Genomic DNA, 25770 nt, shown 5'->3' with positions numbered 1-25770 from the left:
TTTGAGTTGTGGTGCTGTTGAATGTTTGAGGCAGAGAGTGAAACAAAAATCCAGATGTGGGCGGCTGTGACTCAGCCGGTAGGGAGGATGTCTCCCAATTGGAAGGTTGCGGGTTCAATTCCTATCTCCACCTGTTTATGTGTCAAGTGTCCTTGAGCAAGACCCTGAAAGCTGACATCCTTCCAAGGGATTGACTGTGCCTTGCATGGTAACCACCTCCATTGGTGCATGAATGGGTGAATGTGATTACCAATGACAAAGTGCTTTGGGGACTGCTTACATGGTGAAAAGTACTATTTAAATCAATATACTATTTCTGTTCGGACTGCTTAAAAAAACACACTCTTTTTGGTCTGTTTTTCTTCATATTGTGAATCCCCACAACAACTCCACTGCTCTCATATGTATAGTACTGGTAGATTCTAGTCAGCTCGGCCTCTGTAATTATATAAAAACGCTTCTTCTCTCATAAGTTTTAAAGTATCTGCTCTTTGTCACCTCTTCAATCCGGGTGAGCTCCACTCCTCCACCGCCGCTGACCACGTACCCCCGAGTCCGAGAAAAACAAGTGTCGCCCCCCTCCCTCTCTTATTGTGGCTCCCCTCACACTGAGCCTTCCACCGTGGTGGTCCTAAAGAGGATTGATGGCGGCCTCCCCCATTACTCACTGGCTTTAATGAGCGCAGTGGAGGAGCAGCGAGGAGGCGGCAGACAAACGCACAGATACAATACGGGGTTGCATCAGCTCGCGGCGTCGTCACCGACTCCGCCGCCGCAGTGCAACCGAACAAAGAAACGGTCCGCGCGGAGGCCGCCATGGTGTCTTGTGGTTATTTTCAGCACAGCCAGAGAGAATGAGATGTATTGAGGTTGCTTTACGTTACGCTCTTGTTTCAAGTATCAGCAGGTCCTGGAATTACCTCCAGTGGTTTTCCAGTGTGTGTGTGTGTGTGTGTGTGTGTGTGTGTGTGTGTGTGTGTGTGTGTGTGTGTGTGTGTGTGTGTGTGTGTGTGTGTGTGTGCGTGTGTTCAAGCGTTTCCACTCTCCCGGGCGTAATTGTGTCCCTAATTCACTCGTCGATAAACACCGAGCTCATTAGATTTAACCTTGCAGCTCAGCCTCCGGTGCTTTTCTCTCAACATCTTCTTTATTCCCTCTCAACCTTCCACCTTCCATTTTTATCTATCCTTACTCCATTCCCATGCTTCTGGTCTGACGTTTTATTTTTTATCCTGAACCCACACTGTGCTTTGTTTTTTTCTCTTCTCTCTGTCAACCTGCCAGGGGTAAACGCTTACACAGTCTTGCAAAATGGATTTTTTTTTTCGTTTTTTTTTCTGAGATATTCCCACCCACCGGCTCAGACGCGTTAATCTGACCGTACGCTTTAAAAATCCTCGTTGAGAAAACAGTATTTTGAAAGATGTGCGGAGATAAAGAGGGGATCATGCCGTGACGTGTTGCAATGTATTCTGAGGTTTTGAAAGCTGCAGAGACGTCGAGTTTAGAAAAAAAAAAAAAAAAAGTAGTGGGAGCTTTCAGTGGCTGCTGACACACTTAATATCGTCCACCGTTTCATTTCTTCAACTTTATTTTTTCCAGCTGCTGCTCCTGTGGAGACATGAACAAATCCATGTGCGAGCACTATTTCTGGGCATGCAACCCCCCCCCTCCCCTCTTCCCCTCTCTTTAATGCAACTCCTGAGCGGCACCGCTTCCCTCTCCACAGGCGCTCCGTCGTCTGTGGGTGGGGATCCTGCAAGCTCCACAAAGTGCTGTTATGTTTGGAGGAGCCCGTCACCAGAAGATCGGGAAATCACAAGACCAGAGAAAACAGGGATGAGGGAGCTCCCTCTGGTTCACACTTTGTTTAGGGGGAGTTGTCAAGGCAGCCGCTCTGCGTTTTCTAACTGATAATCAGAACCGGAGACAGTGATTTATTGGCGTTTATTAGGCATATCTGAAGAGAGGTCTCTCTTTCTGCTGACAGCTGGAGCGTGCTGCTGTTGTGTTAAACAAGGCCTCGGCTTTTCTTGGCAGACCTGGATGTAGATTGTGCGTTTTTTGTTTGTTTTTTCCTTTTTCTGTTTTGCCACATGCACAGGCGTTGTGCACACTTGCACAAACTCAAGAGGCTGCGTTCCTCGTGGTGATATCTCCAGTTCCTCTACACATTGTCACAATCACGGAGGATTTACACCAAGAGATTTTCAAGGGAAAACGGAAACCTGTCGTGGCCTTTTGGGCTTCTGTTACCACGACGACGGAGTCACTGAAAACTCAACTTTTCTGAAATGCCGCTACTGCTCATGCACACCACGGCCGTAGTAAATAGTAGTTCAGCGTATGCCTGACAAGATGGCCAGTAATAAACATGGCGGCCTCCAGAGTGTCATGACTCCATATTCTCCTGGGACTTGGTGGTTTTATTGTTGAGAGTATTAACAATCCAACATGGCCGCCTGTCTTCCAGACGTCTGCGACCTTTAAGCTAAAGGACCGTTTTTGTGGTTGTCCATCCAAATATAATTTGTCTGGAGCCTCAAACATGTAAAGTCTTTGAAATGAAGAAAGAAAATCTTTAAAAAATTGCTATACAAGCACAAATTGAGGAACTCAGACTCTCCGGCCTTACCACAGTCGTTTCTCACACCGTCCGGTGCAGAATGGTCACAGTGTAGTGAGTAAACACGTGTGTACTGCTTACCCTCATGCTGAGCCAAGATTCTTTCGCTCTCTCAGCGTTTGGCTTTAAATGCTGCGTCCGCTGCCAAGTTTGAAGACAGCAAACAGAAAATCAGCCGAGTCGTTGTCGTGTTTCCTCTTGGAGTTTACACAAAGGGCACAGCAGAAGTACTACAGGTATGCAGGTGCCTCGAGGAGCACTCGGGTTTTCTCACATGTGAAACTTTGATTGACGTGTTTGTGTGTTTATGCTTTGTGTCATGCACAAGTTTAGACCATTGAGAGCTTTGCATCAACAGTTTGGGACAGCTGTGGCTCTTTAGGTCAAGCATGTGCATGTTCATGTGTTGAAGTGTCCTTGAGCAAGACGTAGAACCCCCAATTGTAATCCCACTGGAAGTTATAAAGCCTTTAGCATGGGAGCACATTTATCGTGTGTGTGTGTGTGTGTGTGTGTGTGTGTGTGTGTGTGTGTGTGTGTGTGTGTGTGTGTGTGTGTGTGTGTGTGTGTGTGTGTGTGTGTGTGTGTGTGTGACTGACAAACAGGTGCTTTGGCGTGCTTTGTTGTTAATATTGTTATGCTTAAGTGTTTGGCATGTTTTGGTCACGTAGACAATAAATACACACACACACACACACACACACACACACACACACACACACACACACACACACACACACACACACACACACACACACACACACACACACACACACACACACACACTAAGCCCTGGCTCGGGTAGGAGGATGATATGAAAAGGAAAAAAAAACAACTAGTAAACAACAATAAACAGGCACAGCCATATTTTTTTTGGATCTAAAGCAGCTACCAGGTACCATCAGACCAGGGGTGAGCATTTATTAGTTCTGACGGAGAGACAGGTCATGTTTTTGAACTAATAAAGGCGGTTCAAACTGTAAAGTTTGAATACAGCGAAACGTCAATCATGAACATGCATCATGTAAACTAATCATCACTTGATGTCTGATCGATCCCTCACGTCTGCATCAGACCGTCGTACATATTTGATTTTAATACATTTTGAAAGAAAAAAAAAACTAGATCTCGTGTAGTATTAATATCATCACAGTCCAGTTGTATCCTCTAATGAGCATAAATTATACATTCAACCTGTTTAAACAAACTCCGACTGAAACTCTAATGTTGTACACTCCTACAAAATAAAAAAATAAGGGCGATGACTTCAAAAAAGATTTGGAAACCCATTTTCAGACTTCTGACTTTAATTAGTATTTAACGTAATACTTGAATTTTTATTTTAGATTACAAAAAAAGAAAATCGCATATTGTGACCTTGACCAGTACCCACATTTTTGTAGTTGTTGTTTTCTCTGGTCCATCATTCAACTGGCAGAATTCTTAAAATGTATGTATGTATTTATGTATACATTTTCTACAATTTACCTCATACAACCACAGGTTTTCACTTGTGCATGAAATATGTGAATACTGTGAAAAAATGGACGCCCAAAAAACCTTGGCGCTTATCTTGCCGGGGTCCAACACACTTTATTTTACACTTTCTTTGATAAAAATAAAAAGTGTCAGGAAAATCAAGAATTTAGTCAAGAAATCGCTTCAACTATCATAATGTTCATGACATAATATATTTTCATAGCAATCAGTGCAGATTTGCAGCGATAAAACACAAATAAAGTGACAATTAATTGAGTATTTGCCACTTTTCAGAAGTTTACCTACATATCTTGACCTCTTGACGTATTTCATTACCATGATGGTCTGCATGCGCTCTGTGTTACGATGAAAGATCGCTTCATTCATAGATCATAGATCAATAGAAGTTACATGAGACGCTTTAAATCTAAGAAATTTGTAAATAGCACCTTAAGTCAATGTTAAGAAAGCCCATTAACCCTGATAAGACCCACTGAAGTCACTGTTTGCTCTTCAAGTAGAACACACTGATATCACAAGCAGTTCATCTCCATTACGTGCTTTTAGGATTTTAAACAAACCTTGCGCACTAATTGCAGTGTGGGAATGGAAACACAGATAAGCAGGTGGCCCGTCGGCCCAGAAGTGAAACGCTAAAAGACGTGAGGATTTATTTCATTTTATTTCATGGGGCCTCTCGTCCTGGTCACGTTCCGGATGAAAGAGCCGAGCTTAAGCCACATTAAAAGACGCTTCGCTGCCTTCACCTTAACACCCTCCCAACATCCAGCCTTTTGATCGACAAAACGTTTTTAACTGTTTTTGAACTTCTTATCTCCGACAGTTCTACCTGGCATTGTGCGGCTTATCTCCACCCGTGAAGGGTCAGTTTGGTTTCCCTTTGTGTGGTTTTCTGATAGCGAGGCGCGAGTCGGGCTCCTGGCCAAGCTTTCATTGTATTTCAACATCATTTCTTTTTTTTCTTTGAGGGGGGGATTTATATCAGCTGTACTGATGTGAAATATTTTATCTGCTCGATGTGTCTGAACAGCTATAATTAGAAAGTAAAACAAAGAAAAAAATATTTTTTTTCATTGTGGAAAGTTAGAAATGCTTGATCACTGTTTCACCGTCCGTTCACTCTTGGTTTAGTGATCACAGAGATCCACAAGCGGCACATGACAACTCTTGAACTCTTTGCTCATCTTTTCCGCTTTCACTTCTTGCTGTGTTATTCTTTTCACCCTCCCCTCATTGGCCTCAAGTGTTTTCCTCCCGTGTCGCCCGTTTCCTGTTCGGGGTCGCGGAGCTCTTCCTATGATGGAAACTCATCCATCCCAGAGACATGAAACTAACACAGTTAACACTGAGACTGTGAGTCGTAGCGCAAGCTTCGGCTCGTTTTCGTTCACTAATAAGCCCTGTGAGCTCGACCGACACGTTGGAGGAGGAGGAGGAGGATGAGGAGGAGGTCAGGATTCGTCCCGATAATTACAGCTCGCTGTTGTGTGCAGCCACTGCAAGACACTTCTCATGTTACATAACCTGCCCTGCCCGGATGGAAACAACCTGAAGATGACAAGAACAAACTGGGCGCCTGACCGTCTTTGTGCCTCGGTGGCAGCTGCATCTTTTTCTGGAAACCTTTAAAAGGTGGTATGGCTTATTGCTGAGTCAAAACATTTGACTAACGTGCGATACAAACTCCATCAACAAGAATGTCTTTCAATCCACATGCAAAAAAAGGTACATTTCACAAATTACAAAAATCCTCAAGCTAAATACAGAGAAACATTGTTTTATACGTGTGGTATTTTCACTTTCCGTCCAGCTTTGAGCTTAATCTCAAAGGTCGTCCATCCCACAACACTGAACTCCTCAATACTTTCCTTCCACATCAAAGACCTCTGGGTCACTTCCCAGCAAAGAGACAAGACTGAATTCCCAACGAGGGGAGTCGAAACTTTAAAGACGTTAAGCCCCGAAACCTGCCGAGGCCACTTCGCCCCCCCCCTCACGTTCATTAACTTCACAAAAACGAGATTTTCACTACAGCAGAGCAGCAAACTTTTCCAATCGTTCAGCTCACGAGTTCTCAATCGTTCCAGATGATTGAAGTATCGCACGGTCCTGCCAACGTCTCAGCACTTCTAAGATCCAGGATTTATTTTCTTCTCCCGGAGCCCCGACGATGCCAAGTCCATTTCACAGCACAGCCTGGATGTTTGGGAGGATATCTCGGTGGGCAGGGGCTCGGAAAAACTGACACCATCATCCCAGTGCATGAGAAGTCACACACCGGGCATTTCAAACACATTTCTGTTCGGAATAAAGCACAAGGATGTGTTATAGCTTTTTTGTTTTTTTGTTTTTTTTTAGGGCAGATGCTTTTGCAAAGGTGTTTTTTCCAGGAAACACTGAAGTCCTTTTATCCTCACAGTTTAAATAATTCAATCCAAAATGCATTCGGTCCAGTAAAAACTATCACGTGTGTGAGTTCACAGATTGCGATTGCAGATAATCGATAGATTTTGAAGTTTCAGAGATACTGTAACGTCTTTCTTCTCCGAGGATCATAAGATAATGAGACTAAAATGCATCCAGGGAGCATGAAAAATTAAGCTGATGATGAATAATGAATACCGACAGGCCTAAACTTATAACTGGGGTTGAAAAACCAGAATTACACATTTATTTCACGGGTGATGAGCATTTTCGTGATCTCGTTGAGGTTACTGCAGTAGAAAGCTGCTATTTTTTTCTGTACTTACAGTGAAGAAACCGCCAAAGTTCACGATCAGGTGCTGCATCCCGACGGCTTAGTCCACATTCTGAGTACAGACAGCCATGTTTATTCACCTCATCCAGTGAAAGAGAAGACTTTGGGTGGGTTAAAAGACCCACAATGCATTAGTGGGATCAAAAGCCAACGACAGAGAAAAAAAAACACAGCTCAGGCAAGTCCGTTTAATTCCTTTCAAACGAACATGACAAATGCATGTAAATCAATTAGCAAATAAGATTTATCGCTGAAATTTGTGACACCAGAGGCGGGTTTGGAAGCACGACAGCAGGGCGACGGATTACATGGGTGCAAAATACCCTTTTGACCCTTTTTCTCCGGAAGGGAAATGGATCAGTGTCAGGAGAGTTTGTACCTGTAATTACAAGGTCAAAGAAAAAACAGAAATATTTGTCCACATAGTGCTACTCAGAGGCCCTCAGGCTTTCCTCCAGTCTTGGTTTCAAATGTCAGCTGAGTCACACTAATTCACAATTGACAGACGATCCTGTTGCGGCCTTAAATTCTATTTTACCTAAATTGCTTTGACCTCGCAATTTGTAGATTGAGAAACCGTTTACACGACAATGCCTCCAGTGAAAACGCATCAGGTTTGCGTTTTCGCTGGAAAAGAGTTTTGACACTTTGACGTGATTTGAACACACAACCTTCTGAACTGGCGTCAAACACACTACAACAAGGTCCACGTCTGAGGAGTGTTGTTGTCATTGAGGCGTTCGGACACGGTGAAAGGCTTTTACAGACCATTTTTATTGCTTTTCGTAAAGTTGATTCACCGCATGACTTCAACCTCACCTGAATCAGACGTCCATAGACGTCAAGCGTCGATACGAAGGATAATAAATGACACTGGAACGTGGACGGTACGACGTGTAAACAAAGCCACTTCGTCTCGTTTCCCACAAGCTGTTTCATTTTTCTACCTACATTACATTTTGTCCAGTCGTTTGGGTGTTGTGCTGGTGATGCGTCCATCATCGCGCCGAAACTCCAGTGGTTGATAAATGGAGGTTTTAACACTTTCAGGAGAATATTGCAGATTATCCGGGAGCCTGTCTCAACCTATCTCTACCTTCCATGTTTCATCACGGGTTGCAGTCTTTGGTCAAAATCCCTCCACGCCTCATTCGCCATCATGACCTTCTTCGTCATTTGTTTCCTCACACCTCATGAGCAAGAACAAGAATGCTTCTCAGCAGGTGAGAAATGAGGAACAGCGACCTAGAAACATGAATGAATATTTGACCCATCTGTCGTTGTTACTGTAAATAATCCTGCTGTTTGCACAACAGGTCCTGGACACATACTGTGACATGCCACAGCAGGAAAAGCACAACTGCAGTGAAGCAGTTCGTCGAGTTCAATTCCATTAGAATAGTGTTTTGATGCAACACTAGATTTAGAAATGCTGACTCTAGTTATCTCTACTTATTTATCTATTATTTTATTAAATTCTCACGTCTTTCTCCATCAGCTCATTAGACATTTTTATTCAATTAATCACAAAGCTTTTGGTGCCTTAAAAACGATTAATTCCACTAAATTTCCACTTACAAATTCTTATTTGAAATATGCAGAGAATGATTAAATAAAAGTAAAAGTAGGTAATAACATACATATGGATATAGTCGATCTTAATACATATAAAACAACATGTAGATATTATATGATATTATGGATATAATATATGACAGTATGTCTTTGCTATCAACAAAACCGATTTTGTAGAGAGAGGCTTGTCTCGCAATGTGGCCGGATGGCAGGAAGTAGATCATTATAAACAGTTTCAAAATGGTTCTGGGTCTTCTTTCTGCTCAACTAAATGTATTTTAAAGGTGAAAAGCAGTGATGATTGACTTAATTTAATCTTTATTGTGGGAGAAGAAGTGAATACAATATGATTAAAGCTGCTCATCGCTGGGCTGGAGTTTCTCCTAAAACCCGCTCCTGTCATTTCTTGGTTAAAGACGTGGTACGATAATAACTTTTGCGCTCTGCAGCGTCGATCACGGCCACAGAAAAAGGTTGTTGACGAAATGGTGGATCACACCCAGGAGGGCCTGGCGTGGTCTGCGTGTCGAAACACCACAAGCCACATAGTTGGCCTCTGCTGCGACTTGCTCGTAGTTGGATCCAGCTCCGGGCAGGAGTTGTCGTCTCACGGAAAACGCGGGACGACAAAAAAAAAAAACTGGAGAGACGACTTCAGCGGGCCACTGTACACAACAACAAAAAAGGGCCGCGTGCGCTTTGCACCGAGCTCAACTCACCAAATCCCAGGATTTAGCTCCTGCCAATGAGCACGGTACTTTAGGCAGATCATGCCGTCCCGAGGACAAATACAGATTTAATGGATAAAGCCAGGCTAATGCACACCAACGCTGTTGATGGGTTGTTAATGGAAACCACTGGACGTCCATTCCTCTCCAGTCAAACGGATGAGCCACCGACCAGCGTGAACATTTCTCTGCGGACGTGCTGCTCTGGTATTTCACTCAGATGAAATTGTGTCTTTTTTTCTGCCTGAGGCTCTTTTTTTTTCTTTTTTTTTTTTTACCCGAACTGACCTTCCCAGTTCATTTCACGCTCATATTTTTCAAAACCAGCTACAAGTCCTTGGCTGGAGTTGAACTGCAGACGATCATATAATATGCAGAAGCTCTAAGAGCGCTCCACCTCTTTACAGATTTAGGATCACCTCGCCACTGAAAAAAAAGGAGCTCCACCAGAGAATACCCTTACTGGATGGAAAAAAAATCAATGCCTGTGTGTATTTTCAAAGCGTTAAAAAAAAAAAGTATCCTCGTGTTAAGACGTGTGGAGTGAAAACTGTAGAATCTTTTCAAAAGGCCTTCAGCGATACACACGGGAGGGTGAAAGCGCTTTTCCGTCCTTGCAGCTTATAACAAACATAATGTCGGCCCTTTTTGCATCAAATACGTTGAATTTAACAACCTGTCACGTAGCAACAGCAGTGGAACAGCGTGATGAGCTTGTTCAGGGCCCGTCTGCATGACAACGTTTTCAAGTGAGAAACGGAAAACTTTGGTCGCGTGTCGGTGCTTGGAGCCACAGAAAGTTTAACTTTTTTTTTAGAAAACAGCTCCTTTTCCAAAACGCTCCAATTTCGTCTCCGTGGAAACGGGGGGAAACAGGCAACATTTCTGAAACGCTGCCGCTGGGCATGCACACTACGGCTGTTTTTAAGAGTTCTTCTGCACATGCTCAGAAGATGGACAATGACAATAGACTCCCAGTCCATATATTCCTGGGATTTTAACGCTCTTATAGAGTTTTATAGTTGACAATCACCGTAATAAGTCCGCCAAACGATTGTTGGTGTACTCCCATTGTTATAGAGTATTGTTCTCTGTACACGTGTGTGTAGTATCATAACAAAAACGACCACCAACGCCAGCTCGTGGTCCAACATGCTAACTCCATTGTTTTCAGCATTTCTACATTTTCCGTGGAAAACGGACCTCGTTTTCTAAGCGTAAACACAAAACTTTTCTGAAACAAAAAACCATGCGTTTTCACCTTGAAACAGCGTCGCGCAAACGGGTCCTCAGACCGCTGTGCTGCATCGGGTGAATAGGAGAGAAGATTGACTGTCAGGGAAACGTCAAAGAACCAACAAGAAACTACTTGCTGAGGAAAATATAGAACAATTCTTCTGGAATAGGAGACGAGAAGTACGTAAAGAGAAGTCAGTACAAACAAGGTGTAGGAGATAATAGCCTCTAATAGCCTCCATTGATCTGACTTGTTGCTTGACGGCCAAGAATCTGTTGCAGTTCGTCATCTCCGAGTGTCTCCGGATTAAAAGAGATTAATGGGGAGCTTCTCCAAACCCGTCATCTTCTCCTGACTGATCACAAACAGGAGCGCATCAGGTGGGCAGGGACGGATCAGAAATAAAGACACAGTTACTGAAGTGACCGAAACTTCTTTGTTCAATGGTAGCGTGCAGAATAACATTTAGTCAGCGCATCATTATGGGCTGCTTCTTTACAAAACAACTGATAACAGTGCAGCTAAACTGTCCCAAGGAAAAGGATAATTAGAAAGGGGGAGGGGACTTTTATGGGGACCTCGTGGCGCAATGGCAGCGCGTCTGACTCCAGATCAGAAGGTTGTGTGTTCAAATCACATCAAGGTCAAAGATCAGAGCTCCTGATGCTCTGGATGCAAGATATACTCTTTTGAGATTCTAGACTTATTCTGCAGTAGTTGTTTGAGCTTGCTAAAAAGTATCAACGTTTTCATCACATATACTCAACACCACAACAAGGAAAAACTTTGACTCTATTTTCTGTTATAGCTCTGTTAGATTACCCACTCCTGGAAACATATGCACCAAAGTGGAAGTTACGTGTGCAAAGACAGGAAGCGTGGCAAGTTCAGGTCAATATATCTGGTGAATTCTGGCAGTGAACTACATTATTTGGGTTTATTTTTAAGTGACTTTAAACCTCTATTCAACATGGAGTTTATACAGTTTGTTGTTTTTGATATAAAATACAAACTAAAAAGATCTTAGACTATATGTCAAGATACTGACTTTATATTTTCATGACTTTTGGGCTAAAATAATAGAGTATAAAAGAGAAAAGGTTTGAAATATTTCAGTTGGTGTGTAAAAAATATAAAAATATTAGAATTTTTGCTTTTATGGGGGGAATTACAATAGGAATTTGTATTGTAGGGAATTGTTGGTGATGCACGTGTTTTATTAACAGTTGGAAAGTTTTATTCTGTACCCATTGACACTCTTAGTTTAAAATACTTTGTGCAAATCATCTAATAAGTGTTACCCTTAATATTTCTCAGAGTCCATAAACCTACTGTAAACTCGATCTTAAGTGGAGCAATTCGGCTCCTAACTACCTCTGACATGCCTGAAGCTTTAATCGTAACTCAGGCATCAGCGAACGGTTCAGGTTAATGATCAGCCAGAATATCTGAACCAGCAGTTAATGATAATGAAAAGGAGTCTGCACATCAGAGGCTGGTGTTTAATAGGTCAGCTGCGTAAGCCCGAGCGGAGCCGCATTATCACAGGAAGCAGAACAAACACAGACGCAGGTTCACACCTTAAACACACGGCCGCCGCACGGAACCTGTAAATGATTGGAGAACAGAAGGAATTTCTGCTATTTGGCTTCAAGTGCAAAAAAAGAAAACAAACAGTAAAATAGTCATTCAGCACGGACCATGTAATCCAGCCTCCCGAGCGTCGCCTCCTGTTCGAGGTGACATTGACCCACTGATATGACAAACTGCACAAACACAGACCGAAAGTGTGTCGCACTCGCAGCTTATCAGACAATGACACAGTTTCAGGCCGAGTTGACGCGACACATGAAAAGTTTGGCCCAACCAATTGTAGCCACTACAGAATAATCGGTATTCGGCCACAAGTTCCCCGATTGGCGCCGACGTTCACACTTATTTTTCACTAATAAAATGCAGGGAGTGTTGCGTTTGCTTGTGTTACGTATCCAGTAGGGGGCGCTCCAACTCCTTCACGCCACGCTCCAGAGCGAAGCAGTGAAGAGTGAAAAGTCACATTCTACTGAACCGAAGTTAACTAGTTTGTGAAACGAACGACGACTCGCTAAGTTTTCCATTTCCCATGACGTCTCATTCTGTCGTTCCCACTTGACTGGTATGTGAGCTCGTTCTCCGTCCGTGCCGTTATTGCCGCTGCCACGTTGACGCCATCTTTGATGTGACGCGTCGATGTACGGCGTTACTAACCGGCGCGTCACCCCAGCACTAAATAGTTCAATCAGTCGACCCACTTAATATCGGAATCGGCTTCAAAAACTCCGTATCAGTCAGGCCCTAGTTGTTATTGTCCACCTACTGAGCATGTGCAGAATAACTATTTACTACGGCTGTTGTGCGCGGAGGCAGTAGCAGCATTTCAAAAAAGTTCCACCCTGGGAGCCATTTTCAAAAACTTGCAAAATGCAAAAAGAGGCCTTAAACCTCCCATCAGTGTCGCAACCAAAATAAAAATGACTGTTTGCAATTTCTGAGGTACAAAGTGCCTGTTTCTAAATTGGCTGAAGCACGGCCTCGTTTAAGTAATTTCTCTAAGCTCTGCTCTTTTAAATCGTCATCGCCGCGCTGACTCTCGCCGCAGTTCTCGACGATAAGAGACGTAAACATGTTCTTACCGACCTCCGTGTAAAATTACAGGCTGCTCCCCCTGTAATTTCTCCTCTGTTTGTTCTATTATTGCTGCAGATTTCTGTGGGCTTTGCGTTTACCACCTGAAGTGAGCTCACCGCTCCACGTGTTTTCCCAAGAAAAAAAAAAACAACAACTAAGAAGTGATGATTTCAGTCGGCGGACGGTTAAAGGAGTGGATATCTTTTCAAAACTCTAACTCGTGACTTTTGGAGCAGCAGGTGTGCGATAATTGACTCAAACACGGGCGGGAAACTATTCCAGTGGAAGGAGTCTGCACGAAACACAAAGAAAAAGAAACCACAACATCCCAACTAAAGAATAGGAGGTTTGCCGTTCCCTCGACTCCCCCTCTGCTGTGGGAGAAATTAACGGCGTGACCACAGTTGAACTGCAGACCTCATTTACCATCAGTCACTTTCCATCCCTATCATCCCTCACGGCCTTCTCCTCTCTCAGCTCATATACATTGACTGATCGTCTCCAACCAGCTCCCATAATCCGGGAGCTCCACTCTATTACGTAACCAGTGAGTGGAGTGAGCTAACAAGCACCGACAGCCCTTTCAGGAGCACTTCCCACTCTCTCGCTGCGTTTCTGCACAGCTGCACCGGCTCATGTAAGGTCTTACCTGGCAGCAGATGTGGCTTTGAAGAGCCCCGAAACTCACCAGTCGCGCCGCCGACGGGCAAATAATCCCCGTTTGCGTTGCTCGTTTAAGAACCCAACCACAGTGTGTTGCTTGTTTGCAGATGTTGGTGAGATGTTAATGGAGTCAAGAACATGTTGGTCTTCCGTACGGAGTGAAAAGGCGTCGTTTTGGTTTTTCATTTCAGAAACGTTTTGCGTTTACACGACACTCGTTTTGAAAACGATGAAGTTCGCCTGCCAGGCCTTGAGTTGGCGCTGTAGTTTGTTATTTTAAATCTACTACGGTCTTGGCGCGCATGTGCAGTGACGGCATTTCACAAAAGTTGCGCTTTCCCCCCGTTTCCACGGAGACGGAGTGCTCCGAGCACCGTTGTCGTGTAAGCAGGCACCCGAAACACTATGAAAGTTTTCCATTGTCACTTGTTCTGTAAACGGGGCCTAAGACATCACTAAATTCATCTAACTGAGATGGGAAATGTCATTTTCCCAATGTGTCAAGACTCTTTAAAAAAAAAAACTCACAATTTCACTTTTATGAAAATGGAGGCTAATACATGTGTGAAACGCTCCATCAATATGTTTAATCTGGAAAAAAACTACTTTTAAAAACTGGCTGCTCGGTCAAAAACACAACTTTATTGAAGACAAAACATCTATACTTTTTCTTCCTATTCCTCCATTCTTAATCTAAACGTTATTGCGTCATGTTATTACGTTGTCATGAAAGTTTAACTTTTTTCCCAGCATGTTTTCTTAACAACTTCCTCTCTGCCTTCACCGCTAATATTCAGGATGTCTTCTGTTTCTACCAAAACACCCGACTGAAGCCTCACAAATACCTCGGTGTTATGATGAAGCCTGTAGTTTGGAGCAGAGCGGAGGACAATAACAGAGGTTTTCCCAGTCAGGTTTGGAAAGGTAAGCGGTTTTAGAATCATTTGTTGTTTTTAAATGTTTATTTTATAGAGTATGGAGCTTGAGTTGAATTGTCATTTATGCTTCTTTTTTTTTTTTAAAACAGCGCATGAAAATACATCTTAAAAAAGTCTGATTGTACGTAGCTTTTAGCTTAAATGTAGGCACCATTTACACGACAACTTTTACAAATGAAAACAAAACTTTCGTTGATTCTTTGGGCACCATTTACACGACAAAGGTGCTCAGAGCCACTGAAAATGCCACTTTTCGAATATCCTCCGACTCTGTAGAAATGGTCGTAGTGTATTGTTCTGTGCACGCACGCGGGTGTGGCTTCATGACAAAAACAACAAACAGCACCCACTAGTGGCCGAACATGCCAACTACATCTTTTTAGGCATGCATAGCATGCAAAAGCGAAACTTGTATGAAAATGAAAATGCAAAAACGACGCGTTTTCACTTGAAACGTTGTCGTTGATTCCAAAAGCCATTTTCTTCTGAGGCCACACGTTTAGACTATTTCATGTCATTTTTCAACGGACCTTAAGTAGACAAAGCAGAAAATCCAATTTTCAAAATATACCTTCATGAATTATGTTAAATCTGCAACAAATATACGTTCATTCACGATTTCTATATTATACTAATATTGTTTTTCATAATTGGGTGTTCTAAATTGGTATTTTTATTTTTCTATCCTATAAAAAAAAAATTTGTTTCGGTGTGGAACATGTACTTAAAGCATTTCGCTGCACATTGTACTACGTATAATTGACTTGACTAATAAAGGTTTGCCTTTCAATCTACACTGATTTTTCTTTTATACATCTTTGCTTTCATGTACATATTCTTTTAATTCAGGATACACCAGGACTATTTGACTATTTGGTCCCGTGAAGCTAAAAACACACTTACATTTACTGAATTTTGTGTTTTATTTTATCCCAGCTTGTAGAGAAAAAGCTTTCAACATCTGAAACGCATTTTAAACCTCCTCACGTCAATCACATTGGTGTTTTTTTCTCGAGCAATGTGACCACTGTGCATGTGAGTAGCGTCTATTGTAAGGGTATTTCATTTCTGCAAAGGATCCCTCCGATTTCCGCCTCCCAGAGTTGACAGAGTCACGGTTAAGTAAGCTGACATGAATCTTCACAGGCCATTATAGATAAATAACTGGCTCATGGAATCAGATTTGCCCTCAGACTTTCAGGCTGCCGATGAACTGACGAACAGCTTCCCTTTACATAATCCCGTTTTCCCATGAGGATTTTTTTACACATCTGGGCCTTTCTACAGTTTGAATGGGAGTCGTGACATGTCTCGCAGTCAGTATGTTTGGAATTTTTCAGGAAAAAAAAAAAAGAAAAAGAAAAAGATAATTATGTGCTTTAAGGCTTTCGTCTACGTTCGACTGTGGGAAGGCAGAAAAAACAAATAGGATCCACACTGAATTGCAGCTCCTGAAAGATTCATAAAGCTTTGTTTTATGTGCCTGTCGTCTCACCAGCTGAGGGTTAATCCAGAAATACATTTCCCGTCATGTCCACGTGGTGTTTTCATACGCCAACCGGAGAGCCCACAGAAAAGCCACCTTCACATTAAAAACTACTGAGTGAATCCTTCATGACAGACGTCTGCTTCTCCAGGTCCCGGCGAGACGACGGCGAACCGCCCGAAGGTCCCCGGAGGGGATCAGGTACAAACCCCGAGATAATCCAAAGCTTCACATACAAAGTGGAGAATATAGACGTGCATTACAGGGGAAAGACGAGAGCAAAATCAGCAAGAACGGAGCAAAGCAGGAGAATACTGAGGCTAAGAGACGTCTTTTCATGTAGAATAAAGAAAGACGAAGGCAGGAAGTGAGCTTGTCTGCTGAGAAAAAGGGGGCATGTGACAGTGTTCGATCGGATGTTTAGCTTTAAATGTTAATTTTCTGAACTGTAATGAAGTGACATCGGATTTACGGACAATAGGTAAATAAATGCATTAAATTGGGTTTGCATTGGCACAGCCAAGAATTAACAATTTAAAAAACAGCCACATTTCAACACTAAATTGCACTAATATAATTTATTAACTTCTCTGCAAGAATATGTTCTGTTTATATATATATATATATTTTTTTAATTTTTTTTTTTAATGCTATTTAAAAGTCCTTTTTGACCGAGTTATCAACCTTTTATGAGCCAACATTTGAACTCCAACAAATTAATCCCACGTGGTCCTCTTCGACAGTTCTCAAACAGACCTTCTACCTTCTTGCCCTCCTACAACTCTTTTGCTTTTTTTTTTTTTTTTTGGTTTTGTTTTGATTCAGCTTTATGCCAGCAGTTAAATATCCCTGAGAGAGGATACACCCACATCTCACACAAACATGTGCTGACACTCACTCTGCTTGGCTTCGCCTCCTCGGCTGTCCCGTATGAATTATGCACACATTCTAAAACTGAGGCCTTGAGTTCAAACGTCTGCACGCCGGGTGATAGTTTCAGGCTGAGGGTAAATGTTCCCGCGGTCCAAAGGTCCAGTCGGGCAAGCGTTTCTGTGTTGACCTGGAGCCGAGCGTTCTGCGGAGGAGGGCGCACACGTCTACATTTACACTCCGGCTGCACGGATCAATGGGCCAGTCGCCTCCATTCTGCTGAATCGAGGAAAACCCATCAAGCGCTGGTAAGCGGAGGAGTGAAACGTCTCAGGAGGAAGTGGTGGGAAGCCGGTGTTGACCGACGCTGTCATTGTTGGACTTCAGTGGTAAAAAAATCTACAGCGCGGGTTCAACATTAATACACACAAAGTGTTTCAGTAATACTACATCTACTGCAGGAGTCCACAAGCTTTATGACTAAAAATAAAGTTAATTGGTGCTTTACGCTAAACAAAACTCAGAGCTGTCAAGTAAACTCTTGCCTTTTGGGGTCCGTTTACATGACAATGATGCTCGGAGTCACTGAAAACGCAACTTTTCTGAAATGCCGCTGCGGCACATGCACATCTTGGCCGTAGTATAGAGTTCTTCTGCACATGCTCAGTAGATAGACAATAAGGACAATGTTTTCCTCCAGAGTGTCACGACTCCCAGTCCATATTGTCCTGGGTCTGTCCATATGAATGTCTGTGTACTCCCATTGTTAATGTTTACAGCGTATTGTTCTGTATGTGTGTGTGGTTTCATTACAAAAACAAACAACAGCACCCACTAGAGGCCCAGCGTGAAAAATGTCTAGTTTTCTGCCGTTTCCGTGGAAGCGGACATTGTTTTCATCGTTTTCTGATGCGTTTCCACTTGTTGTATAAACAGGGCCTAATTAAGCATATTGTCATTTTATTACTTTTAACTCTTTCTGCAGTTTCGACGCATTTTACTTCTTTTTTTTTTAGAATCCATTTCAAAAGTCTTTTATTTTTGGCTTTTTCACTCATAATGAGCTTTTTCAGCCATTTTTTTTTTTTTTTTGCCATTTCGCTCTTTATTTTAAGCAACTTCTTACCACATATGCAGGTAAACTGGCATCGCTTGCAGGAAATGAGTCTTTATTTTTCTTCTCAGGTGTTTATTTTTATTTCGGCTTTATCTCAGGTGAACTTACCAAGAGGTGCGGTTTGGAGAGTCAACATTTGCACATGCGGTGAAAGGTGGCGGGTGACGCATATTTTGAACAATTGAACCATCTAAGTGTAAGCCGCCAGAGAAGAGGCTTTTGGGAAGACAGTTGGCATGAACAAAATTAAAATAAGATAATAAAGTAAGGCAGCCACTACAGAAGAGCTGAGGAGCATTTTCTTATACTGACCAATTCTACTTCTGCACCAAATGGCAACAGGCAGGGAAAATCACAGTCACTAACCACTGCACCAGAACCTGAATTCATTCATCGAGTCATTTAATGGGCTTCAGAGTCCAGACATGAGAAACCCACAAAAGGGAAAAGCAATCAGTGTCCCCTCACGGGGGTCTCACAGTCAAACATTCCAGCATTTAACACACGAGACTTGGATGAACTTCAGACGTATTCTGAGCAGAACAGTACTGAGAGCACAGATGTGGAAATGTTTCACTGCACTGTCCTGTGTTGATGACAAGACACAGAGACTGATTCACTGTCTCTAATATCTGGTGATGTACAGAAAAGAAATCTGTCTGGTAAAATGATTGATCTGAGTCAGGTAGCAACTGAAATGACTTCAATATGTGGATTAACAGGCATGAAAGTGAACTTTTCCTCATTAAATGAGTTGCCATTGTGCACATAAGTCCTTTTCATTGAGCTTCTCTGTCATGATTTGGTCTCTTGTAATGAGAATTACATTCACAATGATCCTGCAGTGATGGCACACAAAAAAAACGCACTCATGCATGTGCGTTCGGACTTGTGTGCACTCAGTCCTTGAACTTAAGCAGCCGTCGGACACTGGCCATCCTGCAGCGCTGGACTCTGCGCACAAACTTTGGATGAGATTATGAGAAGATCTCCTCTTTAACTTGAGCAAATTGTCCCCCGGTGGTCCCATGAGGGTCACACTCTCCCTCCCTCTCTCTCTCTCTCCGTCTCTACCTCTCTGTGCCCGGTCTCTCCCGGGTAGAGCGCCATGTTGCGGAGCCGCTCCGCGCCGCACCGTCGCGGAATCGCCCGGTGCGCAAAGACGGGAGGGGCCGCTTACCTTGGCGATGGCCTTCTTGTACCTCATGGCCGCCTTCTCGACGAGGTTGTGGACTTTTATATTCCCATCCCCGCACGGAACGACCACCCGGGTCCTCCCGAAACACACCGTCACTTTCATTTCCCTCCTGCGCGGCGTTAATTCCAAAGAGGAAAAAGACGCGTAAAAAGGACGAGAACCATCCCCGGTTATGAAGGAGGGGAATGTAAGAAGAAGAAAAAAAAACCCGCAAAGAAATACACAAATCCTCCAGTTTAGTCCAAGGGATCTCTCTCTCTCTCTCTCGCTCTCTCTCTTTGTGTCCTCGCGAGGAGGCTGGGTGGCGTCCTCCTTCCCCTGTGCCGCGTTGACTCACTCGCAGAAAACTTCCTAAACAAAAAAAGCGAGCGGAGAGGAGCAGAGCGGAGCAGAGCAGAGCAGAGCGCACCGCTGGACAGCTGACAAGCAGCGCGCACACATGTCAGAGCAGGCACCAAGAATGTTTCCGACACCAAGGCAGCACAATGCGGGCCGGGCAGCCTCGCACACCCGGGGAACGCAGCGTTTTTCCTGCGTTTACTACAGAGTGAAAAGTTGCATAACTTCGCAGTTTGCAGGTATTTAATGAGAAAAGAAAAGGAAAAAATCATCATCAATCAATTTATGCAAAAAAAAACAAAAAAAAAAAACATGCCACTATGGTGTATAGTGGATGGCACTCACGCCTCACACAGAGGTTATCCCTGGTTCGATCCTGTTTGACTTCATCCCAAAGTCCAAAGAATTGTTGTAGGAGTCACATAATTCAAGGTGGTTTATTAATATGACCACAGGGTGGCGCTGTGGTTAAGGGAAGGTTTACTGTCTGGGCGAAGGAGGATGTCGACCAGGAAGCGCAAATAGTTGGGGGGTGGTTGACCGCTATTAGAATGTTAACGCACCAGAAAAAAGGCAACCGTAGAATTTTCACACAGTAACTGATTGTTTGATCCAAGAAGAAGAAGAAGAAGAAGAAGAGCGATCGGAGTGGTATCATGGAGGCAAAACACTAAACAGCGCGTCAAAATCCCTCCAGTATCAGCCTGCACTCCTTTATTAATTCTATTAAAGGCCATTATTGCAAAATTCAGCCGTCGTAGCGGTATCTTTGGTCTGGGATCTAAATCGGTGGTTCTACGTCGCACAGTGAGATAGTTCATGGACTTTCGTTGTCATGGCGAACGAAGACAACCTGCGATGAAGTTCTGATTGTGTCAGATATTTGTTGTGACGTGCTGAACAGCGCCACACTGAGGCTAAAGCTAAATAGATGCTTCGCGGCGACGATGGCAAAACGCATTAAACAAACCAAAAACAGTCTGTGGGATTTAAACAAAACATAAACGCCATGAGGACGAGGGCGATGTTCACGCTTTCTTTTTCCTGAATAGATGGCGCACGCCATCCACTCACGTGGATTGCAGTGACTTTATTTAGTATCTTCAGACGACGTGTTGCTCTGTGTGCACATTCTCCCTGCGCATGCTGGAGCTTCCTCACTAACGTCATGTGTCTTTAGGCTAATTTGTGACTCTCAACCAAAGGTGGCAAATATAAGGTTCATGGCCCAAAACCGGCCAGTAAGACGCTCCAATCCGGCCAAAACACCAAGCAAATGATAAACATTGATTTCTGAACAAATTTACTAAGAGTAGCAGACACAACGCTGAGACCGGAGCTCCGATTTGGATCTTTACTGTCTTAATGTGCAATAGTTTTGTCGTGTTTTCAATGATTTCAGGTTCATTTAGTGATTTATATCATAAAACTTGGAAATGAAGTTGAAACAGTTACCTTTAATCACCAACCAGGGTATATTGTTGATTTTGTTTTGTTATGTGCAAATTAAATTACATCATGTAGCAGAACACGGAGGCCACGCTGAGTATTTCTCACACACAGTATAAGTCTGATCTGCAGTTATGCCACCATGTTAACGTGGTTTATGTTTAAATTATTGACCTGCAGAGAAGAATGAGGAATCGGCCCGAGGCTGGATGTGAAGTATGACCCAATTTAATGATAAAAGCTGAAACCTTTTCTGAGGAATCTCTCTCTCTCTCTCTCTCTCTCTCTCTCTCTCTCTCTCTCTCTCTCTCTCTCTCTCTCTAATGGAGTCCAAATGAGTGAACATGAACAGGGCAGCAGCCGAAGAATTCTGATTTTAGATTATAGATTTATGTCTTAATTATTTATCTATTTTTTACGGAACTGATGAATACGGTGGATGAATATGAATATGCGTTTGTATGACCCTCCACTGTAATGTAATATATGGAAAATGAGTGATTATCTATCTGTACAGATTAACTTAATGCATAACATCTAAACCCTCTTTTGTTTTAAATCACTTTTTTTAACTGACAATTTTCTGGCCATGAATGTCGTTTTTTTTCCTTTATGCAGATTTATCTATTATCTTATTGTATTTTGATCTAATAGTACATCCTGTCGTGTTTCACTATGTTCTAATGTACTATTATATCATTCGGATACTTTATAACATTTAAAAAAATATTAAAAAAAAAAACAACAATATCACGTATTTGTTTCTTTTTCTGAGGATTAAAAAAAGTGAAAGTGTAAGTTGAAATGTATTGCAAATAGTTAAACAAAATAAAACATAAAGCACTCTGATTGGTTGGTTTGATCAAGTTGTGTGACATTCTGTTTTCAAATTAAGAATACTAACTTGAGAGCGTCTCTCCCAAACAGGTGAGCAGGAAACTAAAGGGTTAATCTAGGCTGGCTCTCCAGATCTACTAGAAAAGTTTCTCTGTACAAGTTTCAGAAGGTTGGATTTGGTCTCAGCTGACCTCAGGCCCCGTTTCAGCGACTTCAAGTTAAAAAGCATCATTTTTGCGTTTAGGCATCAGAAAGGTTTTATGTCTAAACTGCAACGTTTTGAAAACTGTGTTTTGTTTATTTCAAGAAGCCGAGACAAAGTCAAGACCAAAACCAGAGCGCGCGCACACACACACACACACACACACACACACACACACACACACACACACACACACACACACACACACACACACACACACACACACTCTCTCTCTCTCTCTCTCTCTCTCCCACTTTCACACTACTAACACTCCCTCTAGTGGACAGATTGAGGACTTTATGGGCTATTGATGACTTTGATCAACACACAAGTAATCCATACATAAATTCTTTGAAAGCTTTTTTTTCTACTCATTATTGAGTAAAGAAAGAAAATCAGTCTGCAGATCTGTGTTATTAATGGAAACTCACTTGTTTTGTCACGGTGCTGCAGTAAGAGGAGTGTCAGTCAGGGTCTCGTTCAGGACGTGTTTGGAAACTGAAAATAACTCTGAATTCTTTATTCTCTTGCTTCTTGTTGATTATCTGAATGCATGAAGGATGTGTTGTTTTTTTTAAATATTTTAATAAAAGGTTCTGGAATAGTTCATATGTATGAAACAAAAAGCTTAAATATTTTTGGTGTTATTCTGCATAATTGATAATCTATGAAATTATATTTCAAAGAATAATACAGTGTCAGAGTCTTTTTGTTAAAATTTCACAATTTGATTTTTTTTTTAAAATAACTTTTTAATTGTTACGATTTGGGGTTTATTTGCACCTGGAATATTCCTGTTGTGCTCATCAGTGGATCCCTTTTATTCAAAATGTTCTCAGTAATATTACTCTGGTTTGATTCAAAGTCTGCAGAGGAAAAACATGCAAACTCATCTCAGACTGAAACCAGGAATAATCTCATTGTGATTATAATTATGCCTGAAAAAAGACCTTATACTGTAAAATACCCTAATAATTGAAGATACGGTGTTTGGGATTTCCATGATTTATAAACTGGAAACATTAAGAATTAAACACAAAAAGCTTGAAATGTTCCAGTTTATGTGCCATAAATCTAAATTCTATTGAACTTTCACTATTTCAAGATGACGTTGGATGTGACGTGAGCCTGAATTCGGTCTTTTTTTAAACCGTCTACAACACAACAAGTGCATGTGAAATGAAATGAATACAAGCTCACCCCGGTAATCTAAGGTTTGAAATGTGAGTTACATGAAGATATTTACTCGTTGAAATCAAGCTGGTCCAGAATATACATAAACAGCATTTCAAGAGAAAGTCTCTTAATGAAATCCAAACTAAAACAAATTTATCTAATGAGAAACTTTGACTTTTACAAAGTTTAATTGTAGAATCTTTGTCTAAATTGATTTATGCTTCAGTGATGCCACAGCACTTCATTACCAGTCTTTGTATTGCAACAAACCAACAACCATTGCAGGCTGTAAACGCTGAAATGCCAATTAAAAAAAATAAACTTCCATGTGTTCATGACTGAAGCTGGAAAACATCCACATTCTTCCTCCACACACCTCCAGACTTGTCCCGTGTGGAGAGAAGTGCCGCCGTGCGGAAAGACAAATGTTTGTTGACGACAGAGACGTTTTTTTCCCTCCGTGTCAGACGAGCTCCAGCCTGGTCCCACCACCACTGCTGATGCTTTCCACCGTCACCTCCCTCACCGCGAGAGAATCCAACACGTTGTCCGACAATCACGTGGAATTTTACTGAACCTGCTCCCACTACTAACCTCTAACGTTTCGGTCCCAAAAACCAGACTGACGCAGCCCAATTTCATTCATGTCTCACGCCTTGATTGGTAAACTAATGTTATAGTAGTTTATATTTGTGGTGCTGCAGATTAGAGGTCATAGAAATGTCAATATCTTCACAAAACCAAACGACTGGCATGGAAAATGACAACAATGTCAACATCAAACACATTTTAATGAAACGTTCTGGTGCAAATCTTTATCATTTTTTCAATGAACTTTTATTTAACCTGGAAAATAAAACCCCTTGAGGCCAAGATCCCTTTTACAAGGGTCTGCAGCTCACATTACATCATGCGATTTATAACGCATTAAACTGACGACACAAAGAATACAATAGTTAAAGTGGGATAGTGCAGATTTCCATAGACAATATTTAAAGGTAAAATGTTAAATTAGAATAAAGAGCAATAAAAATACAGGGAAATGTCCAGAAAAGTTCTCATGCAGCCGTTGAAGTATGGGTGTTTTTTTTTTGTTTGTTTTTTTCAAACGATTAAAGAAGCCCAGTGTAACACTTTAAAAGAGTATTTAAGTTACTTCTTTAATGGATCAATGGTGACACTTTGCGCGAACGTTTAGTTTTTTTTGTTTTATAATTAAAGAGCTCGCACGACAAAAGTTTTCAATGGAAGTCAAGTTGCTTTTTTTTTGTTCCAATGGTGTGTGAACGTGTGTGTGAATGGGTGAATGTGATGAACCATGTAAAGCGCTTTGGGGCTGCTCACACAGCCGAAAAGCACGATATAAGTGAAGTCCATTTACCATTTACACTATCTTTGGAGTATTTGGAAAAAATCAGTTGAATCATGATCCATGTCCTTGATAATGATTATCATTTGTTATAATGTGTGTCTGCACATATATATATATATATATATATATATATATATATATATATATATATATATATATATATATATATATAAAACTCCCATACAACCCCCAAAAAACAGGAAAGGTGTCTCAAAAAAAGAACAAAACAAAAGTGTAAATTCCAGTAGATGGACAGTTTGGGTTTGACTCAAGTAAACAAGATGAATTTGTAGTTATAATTAGTAGTTTTTTACTATTTATTCCAGTGTTAAAGTAAGAAACTGAGTGCTCCAATAGTGCAATGAGCAATGCATCGTTTCAGGAGAAAACCCCATGATACAACCTGGTGATGGACAAAATAAATAAGAAAACTAACTCAGATTCAATCCCGACGGAGCAGGTTGAAAGACAAAGTGGACTTTTGGTCAGGAAACGCAGACAAACGACGGAATCCTAGAAAACGCAGCTGAAACCACAGAGAACCGTCCCAGAGACACAGACCAGCTGGCCACGAGACCCAGCGCTGACGCTTCACTTATAGTGCAGCCACCAGGTGCACACAATCGCACGCTCATGCGCAGGTGAAACACATCAGGGCGGGGAGCAGCAATCAGACACGAGGAGAGGAAGTCAAGAAGCCTGAGACAGAAGCGACACTTTGAAAATAACACAGAAGACAGGCAATACGAGAAAAGGGGAATTGTGACACAATGTGACGACATTTGATTGTATTTCACAAAATCGGGCACGGTTAAATATAAACCAAGTATATATTTTTGTTAATATGTTTGTTAAATACCATCGAATTAAATGTAACTTGGGATTGGAATGCTAACATATAACTTTTCTACCTGAAAACCTTGTCATATAAATTTTTTTTTTTAAAAAACTGATGACTGATGAAGGGGGCAATAATGTGGAAAAACTGAAATCCTGGCTAATTTGTCGTCACATTTCATCCTTCTCCTGCGC

The 25770-nt window shown here is 41.9% G+C and overlaps 1 protein-coding gene across 1 annotated transcript in view; it reads right to left on the bottom strand.

Moving 5' to 3' along the window:
- The window catches only part of LOC308125596 (partitioning defective 3 homolog), a gene marked incomplete at its 5' end in the record, with an annotated part of 413756 nt that extends 394291 nt beyond the window's left edge, over window positions 1–19465 (bottom strand). Inside the window, one exon of the mRNA XM_080489471.1 lies at window positions 19346–19465. Within this exon, the coding sequence (XP_080345597.1) occupies window positions 19346–19465 (120 nt within the window). The remainder of the gene's footprint in view (window positions 1–19345) is intronic.
- Between the last annotated feature and the right edge of the window lie 6305 nt (window positions 19466–25770).

Source organism: Lipophrys pholis, assembly GCF_963383615.2.
Source record: "Lipophrys pholis genome assembly, chromosome: 20".
Classification (NCBI taxonomy): domain Eukaryota; kingdom Metazoa; phylum Chordata; class Actinopteri; order Blenniiformes; family Blenniidae; genus Lipophrys; species Lipophrys pholis.
The sequence above is the reverse complement of the archived record's forward strand: the minus strand, read 5'-3'. Positions and strand labels throughout refer to the sequence as shown.